The sequence below is a fragment of the Colius striatus genome, chromosome 6 (assembly GCF_028858725.1).
Source record: "Colius striatus isolate bColStr4 chromosome 6, bColStr4.1.hap1, whole genome shotgun sequence".
NCBI lineage: Eukaryota > Metazoa > Chordata > Aves > Coliiformes > Coliidae > Colius > Colius striatus.
The window spans coordinates 35,971,692-35,979,000 of record NC_084764.1 but is presented as its reverse complement, the minus strand read 5'-3'; the positions used below and the strand labels follow the sequence as shown (position 1 = coordinate 35,979,000).

The window sequence follows — 7,309 nt, the reverse complement described above, 5'->3', positions numbered from 1 at the left end:
ATGTCAAAGAAATCTTTGAGAAGCTTCCCTGGTGGCCGTTGCCCTCTTGTTTTGCAGATGAGACCAGGGGAATGACTCACAGCCAAGGGAACATACTTTTTATTATTGGTTTATTTACTAGGCTGACTCATGAGGTGAACTTGCCAATAAACCTTCCCCACCCTTGAAACTGGTCTTGACTCACAGAGCAGGGATGAGGCAAAGAGAAGCACGAGGCTCAGGCCTTGTTCCATGGAGCAAGGAAGGCAGTTGTAGCAACTGGATTGTCCTTGGGACGGGGGAAGCACTGTCAGGACACACTTGTTTGAGATTTGGGCCACCAAATGGGCTTTGAAGGGAAGGAGCAGGGTAACTTTTCTAGCCCCGGTTTAGGGGAGAGATTTTGCTTCCTCCAGCTCTCCACCCTGTCCTGAAATACTTAATTCCACTCAGCATCAGAGACAAGTTTTCCCCTTGCTCCATAATTTTCTCAGGGGCAGCTTTGATAAGGTGATACTTCTGAGAATGAGGTACAACCTGTTCAGAGCCCCATTGTCCTCCTCCTCCCCAGGGGAACTTCAGTCTTTCAGTGTGCTACTTCAATCCCTCGAGGGAAGAGGGAGTAACTGCTCTGCCTCATGGAGCAACTGAGGCTAAAAACACCAAGTCAGGGGGCTGCACTGGGGTAGTGGGGGAGCTGGCTGCCCCAGGGCCAGCACTGCTGTGCCACAGGCTGCTCCCTCAAAGCTCGCCCTCACCCCCATCAGTCATCCTTTGCAGCACCATTCCTTTGGCAGTGAGAATTCAGATACATCCACCTTGGCTTGTGAGACGTTACTGGAAACAGACAGTACTGGTGAAAGCAGCTTTTATTCCCTCAAAGTATTGCTGTATCAGGCCTCACTACAGACCTGGTAAGGGCACTGGGCTGGGGTTAGGATTAGCCTGGGGTGGTTAGATCATGCTGGGCTGGACACTGGTGAGGGTGATGTCCCCAGAGATGCAGAGCTTCGTGATCTCCTGCAGCCTCTTCTCACGGAAGCCGTACTGCAGCAAGTGTGCATCATCCACTGCCACCTTGAAGTGATCCGCCTCGCAGAGGACCTGCAGCTGAAAGGAAAACCCCAAATCACCCCAAAGACCACCAGCACGTTTCCTCTAGGAAAGAAGGGTGGACTGGAGCAGGCTGCTGCCAGCTGAGTCCAGTCTCTTCTGCTCCTCTGAGCCCCCATCTCCTGTCTCCTCAGGACCATCACAGTCTCTCCCCAGAACAGCCCATGCTTTGGGCACAGCCCTGTTCTTGCCTGGCAGGGACCCAAAAAACTCCTGAAGAGATCTTGACTACTAATAGGGAAAATGTTTTCTAGAGTGTGTGAATAAGGAGGATTTAATAATAAGTGGGAGTAACAGCAGAAGGGAGGAATGATCCCCTGCACTGCCCCAAAAGCAGCCCAGTGAGCCGACTCCTGTGCAAATCAGCAGGGTCCCGACTGAGTCCTGTCACACAGCCTTGACCAAACCCCCCCAGCACACACTTGAAGTGCTGTTGGTGCATTAATACTGGATTTTGGGGTGGGGTTCTTCTTACCTTGAAGGGTTTTCCAGGTTCAAATGGAAACCTGGGAGCTGACCTCTCCTCCTTTCCCCAGTTATTGTGGAACATGGAGTTGCAGACGATGACTCTCCTGTGGTCTTCATTGAAGCGGGGGTTAAAGTGGAAGGCAACATCATTCCCTTTCTTGAAATCCAGGGAAAACCTGCAAAGACAACCACAGATTTGTTTCTTTCCTGACAAAAGCCCTGGCTTCTGCTCCAGGGCGTCCCAAAAGCAACAGCAAGCAGGCAGAAGGAAACCACAGACCCCGTTAGGCAACGAGAGGGTGTGTACACACGTATTTGATGTAATATTTGATTTTACACCAGGCAGGCAGGTGTTAGGAACAGAAAGGAACCTGCAGCCCCTGCTCTGCTGAGCACTGCCCCACAGTATCCCCTGCCCTCGGTGCCAGACTCCCCATACCTGTTGGGCTTGGGGTTGACGGTCCCGGTGATGGTTATGAGCAGCCGAGGGACGAGTCCTGACTGCAGGGGCAGCTCAAAGGGGACTTTCTGGGAGACAAAGGGTATTTGGTGTTAGCAGAAAACCACATCCAAAGCCAAAGGCTCAGGCTGGCTCACTTGTGTGACAACACACCAGGGGCAGCCCTGTGACACGGTGACAACCCATTGAATCACAGAATCATTTTGGTTAGGAAAGCCCTTTAAACACCTGGAGTCCAACTCCTCCCTCACCCTGCCCAGCCCACCACTAACCCATGGCCCTCAGCCATACAGCTCTGCAGTAGCCCCAGGGATGGGGACTCCCCCACCTCCCTGGGCAGCCTGGCAGGGAGTTGCAGAGAGTGCTCATGTCTGCCCTCAGCCTCCTCTTCTCCAGGCTGAACACCCCCATTCCCTCAGCTGCTGCCCATCACACTTGTGCTCCAGCCCCTTCCCCAGCTCCGCTGCCCGGCTCTGGACACGCTGCAGCCCCTCAGTGTCCCTCTGGCAGTGAGGGGCCCAACCCTGAACACAGCACTCGAGCTGCAGCCAGTACATGAGAACAGTCACTTCCTTGGTCCTGCTGGTCACACTATTTCTGAAACAGGCCAGGACGCCACTGGCCTTCTTGGCCACACTGCTGGCTCATGTTCATCTGGCTGTTGATTAACACCCCTAGGCCCTTCTCCACTGGACAGCTTTCCAGTCACACAGCCCCAAGCCTGTGAACTCCCCCATGCCCCCAGCCCTGGGGGCACACAGCCCCACATCCCTCCTGTGGCCAACCAAACCCCTTATAATATGATGGAGCCATTACCAATGGAGGAGCTGGTCCTCCGTGTGGGGGAGGGGGCCCAAACCCAGGGCCACTGGGTGGATGTCCTGGGGCAGGATATGGGCCTGGTCCTGGTGGTGCTCCAGGGAAGGCTCCAGGTGCTCCTGGTCCTCCAGGATAGTGCCCCGGTCCTCCAGGATATGGGCCCGGCGCTCCTGGTGCTCCTGGGTAGGGTCCTGGGGGGCCATAGTGCCCTGGGAACCCCCCAGGAGGAGGTGGCTGGTTGCCCCAGGAAGGCCAACCTTGGGGTGGGGGGGCACTGGGGTTCGGGTTGTTGCCGGCCGGCAAAGCGTCAGATAACTGAGGAGAGAGGGGAGGGTGAGGTGGGTGACATTCATCCCGCTGTCAGGATGTCTGGGGTTAGCAAAGCCACCCTCCTCTCCCCACCAAAGGTCCCTGCTTTAAAGCAATTAAACAACCACAGCCCACACTTTCTTAATTTAAAGCAACACTTACAGAGAAACCGCCTGACATGTTTCCTGAAACAGAAAGACAAAGGACATTTAAGTCATTTTTGACACACATCCAAAGGACAGACATCTCTGAGGAGGGTTATAGTTTACAGCTGGAAACGGGTAGGTCCCCATCACGTACCAGTCAGGCAGAGCCAACAGCTCTAGTGCTGCAGAACAGCCCCTCAGCTGGTACCTGTGGGAGAGATGGAGGGTCACTGCCAGCACAGCCTGAATGGCTCCTGGGGAATCCAGCCCCAACACCCTCCAGATGGAACTGCCCACTGTGGGGTTGATATTCACAGAGTCACAGGCTGGTGGGAGTGAGAAGGGCCCTGCAGAGCTCATCCAGCCCAACCCCCTGCTAAAGCAGGTTCCCCTCCATCAGGGGGCACAGGAACGTGTCCAGGTGGGTTTGGAAACCTCCCGAGATGGAGCCTCCACACCCTCCCTGGGCAGCCTGGGCCAGGGCTCCCTCACCGCACAGCAAAGAAGCTTTTCCTTGTGTTTAAGTGGAACTTTTTATGTTCCAGCTTGTGCCCATTCCCCCATATCTTGTTGCTGGCCACCACAAAAAAAAAGTGTCACACACTGATGCAATGTTGTTGTTGTGGGGACCTGGTGCTGCTCTACCCTGGGAGCTCTCAGCTCCCTACAGCCTCTCCCTGGTGAACCCCTTTCACTGGGTTTTTGCATCACAAACCACATGAGCACCCTCATCCTCCCAGAACCACAGGTCAACATGGAGCTTTACATTTAATCAACCCCAAAACCACCCATCCCGTCTCTGCTGTGCTCACACATCAGGAAGATTTATTCCATCCTTGAAATACTTTCTATAAAGGGAAAAAAAAAACCCAACCCAAACCCAAAATGACAGTGTGGTGAGATATTTTCTTTCCACCTCCAGCAAACCCACTCTGCAACCAGCCCTCTGCTGTCAGCCCAGCCTGTTTGGCAGTGTGGGGGGCAGGCAGAGCCTTGCCAGCAGGTCCTGTCTGTGGGGGGATGGCATGAAGCAGGACAGGGACACCTCCCTGCCCTGGTGACAGCAGCACAGGGGACACAGGCACCTCCCTGCCCTGGGTGACATCCACGGCCACACAGGCTCTGCACTGGGGGAATGGACCTGCTGACAACCCTCTGCCCCCTGCAAATGGCGTGAGAGGGAGTGGAGCTACTCATGGTGGGTGAGTAACGGCCACTCATATCACGGGAGCAGTTGTGTCCCTCACGCAGCTACAGACAGTGTTACTCACTTCCCCATCCCCCAGGCACCATCCCAGAAAAGATTTCAATAAGAAATCCCCAAACAAAACCTCAGAGGGCACACAGCAGCAAACACAAGCAGCATGGAAGGCAACAAATCCAACCCAGCATGTCACGCAGAGGACACGCAGCTACTCCATGACATGGGGGACAGATACTTGCAGCAGGCCTGGAAAGGCAAGAGGAGAGCAGGCACCCATGGGTGAGGGTCCTCTTTCTCCCCCCACTGAGCACACATCAGCTGGAGGGCACTGTGGGAGGGACAGACAGGCCACCAGCCGCCACGGGCTAGCGGATAAAAGCTGCTTTACAAGTCTGATGGGTCCACACAGAACCACTGTACCGTGGCAGGGCCAAACCTGCCTGCAGGAGTAGCTGTGGCTCTGAGCTGGATTCCTCCCATCAAAGAGAGCATTCATAAAGAGAGGAGAAAAAACCCCAAGGAAGGGAGGCGAGGCAGCAACAGGGCAAGAGAAGGAAAATTCCAAACTGAAAACAGAGAAGGAAAATTCCTTTTGAAAGAAACACTCAGATGCACAAAGGTCAGAGCAAATCTGGCTGCTCTGCCTTAGGGATAACACCCCCCTCAAGCTTTCACAGCCAGCAACTCCTTTCCCTGCAAAGCATTCACCCTCCCCAGCCCGTGTCATTTCCCAGCCAGCATCCAGCAGCCTGTTTGAACAGCCCGTATCTCCCAAAGCTTTTATTTGCCTTCAGGGTTTTTCCCTAAGCCCTTGGGTTTGCCATTGGTTCGGAATGTGAAGCCGAGGGTGCGCACACAGCTCCCGCACAGCCCCCGCGCCGGATCCGGCCGGAGCAGCTCTGGGCGAGCCGCAGCTACGCGGCTGCCGACGGCTTTTGCTGCTCCGAGAAGGGATTCCTCCTGCTCCCCTCCTCCTTCCCCTGCAATACCTCGGCCAGAAGGTATTTTGCTACCGATTTCTTATTGCTTCGGGCCCGGTGGGACAGCGTGGGGGGAATCTCGTGCATCCCCGCCGGGACTGGGACAGCCCGGTCGATGTTTCTAACCAAAGTCTCGATAAAACAATATCTCTGCTACCAAATGGCACTGCCCAGCTGGCAAGCTGGCAGTCACCTCCCTCTCCCTCTGTCTCCCACGGACCTCTCAGATGTCTCTGTCTGGAAATGCCGCGGTGGGTTGTTTCCCCGCAGCCGGCCGGTCGCGGGAAAGGGATTCCTCCCAGCTCAGGGGCACCCCACATTCCCAACGCCCTCCTGGCCACTAAACCCCAACCTTCCCGACCTCGCCCCGGCCGCTCTCGGAGCTCTGAGCTCCCCAAAGTCCCGGGGAAGCGTCTGCAAAGCACCCCGAGCTCTCCTATATCCACGGGTAGGGCAGAAACGCCTACCTGGGAAAGAAACGCAAGCTTCCTTCCCTTCAGCACTATTTCTGCAGCGACTTTCCCGGCTGTCTCCAGCCTCCCACGCACCGACACTCGCTCTCATCCCACCCTCGTGATTTTTTGGGAGGCTACTCCAGCACCTTGCGAGCCGCAAGCAGCCTTTTAGCTCCTTAACATTCACCCTCCCACCGGCACCTCGAGCATGCTCCGCAGCCAGCCGGGTGGTTTTGACACGGCTGCTCCCCCACCTCCCACCCGCGGCCCCCGCGGGACACTCACCCGAGCGCGGCGGCTGCTGAGCAGCTCCGGCGCTGGTACCCGAGCGGCCGCGGCTGGGTCGGGCGGCGGGACTCCGCCTGCCCGGGGCGGGATGGGGCGGGGATGCGCCGGGGGCGGAGCAGCCTGCTTCTGTTTCCCTTTATTAAATGACACCACCAAAGGGCAAGAATACACGGGGCAAAAATTGAGGCTTCTCATGTTTTATATCTTGAGTCTGTTTCCACGCCTCCGGTTTTCTTTTTCCTCAAAAAGTTCAGGGAAATTAGCTTTTATGTTTTCTGCGTCTTTTCTGGAGGCTTGTAAGAAAAACAGTTGCAAAGCCTCGGGTTTCCGGGTGCTGGAAAGGCAGCAGCAGCAGCTGGAACCTCAGCAAGCGTGATTTTATTGCAGGTTGAAGGTGAATCATTTATGTGCTCCACAGACTTCACAGCTGAAAGCCATAGAAAAGAAAAAGGTGTCTTTTCTCCTGCTGAAATCCTGCTCTGCTGCATGGTGCTGCTGCTGGTAGAATAAGATAGAATAAGGATAAAGAGAATAACAGCAACAATGAGGATAAGGGGAAGAAAAAGATTAGGGTGAAAAATAAATATAAGAACAGAACGTTGAGTTGAAGAGGACCTGCAACGATCGTCTAGTCCACCTGCCTGACCACTTCAGGACCAACCAAAGGTTATTGAGACACATACTTTAATTAGTGTCATTAAATAAGAGGAAACTACTTCTTTAAGGTAGCAGCTGAAATAAATGGCTCAGCTGCTCCCTCCCGAGAAGGAGCCTCCACACCCTCCCTGGGCAGCCTGGGCCAGGGCTCCCTCACCTCCACACCAAAGGAGTTTCTCTTTGTGTTTAAATGAAACTTCTTGTGTTCCAGCTTGTGTTCGTTACTCCTTGTCCTGGCCCTGGGCACTGCAGAAAAAAAGACTGGCCCCATCCCAGCACCCATTCTTTAGGTATTTATCAGCATTGATAAGGTCCCCTCTCAGTCTTCTCCAGGCTGAGAGCCTTTCCTTCTAAGGAAGGTGCTCCAGCCCCCTCAGCATCTTAGTAGCTCTTGCTGGCCTCTCTCCGGCAGTTCCCTGTCTCTCTTGAAC

At 54.9% G+C, this 7,309-nt stretch overlaps 1 protein-coding gene across 1 annotated transcript; it reads right to left on the bottom strand.

Annotated features, from left to right (window-relative positions):
- Positions 1 to 830: 830 nt before the first annotated feature.
- Positions 831 to 6,297, bottom strand: LGALS3 (galectin 3). Its single transcript, XM_061998213.1, has 7 exons — positions 6,219 to 6,297; positions 3,449 to 3,502; positions 3,311 to 3,333; positions 2,837 to 3,154; positions 2,000 to 2,088; positions 1,568 to 1,736; positions 831 to 1,089 (listed from the first exon to the last, which is right to left on the bottom strand). The coding sequence occupies exons 3-7, from the start codon at positions 3,326 to 3,328 to the stop codon at positions 934 to 936; spliced, it is 750 nt and encodes a 249-aa protein (XP_061854197.1). The 5' UTR covers positions 3,329 to 3,333; positions 3,449 to 3,502; positions 6,219 to 6,297; the 3' UTR covers positions 831 to 933.
- Positions 6,298 to 7,309: the final 1,012 nt, after the last annotated feature.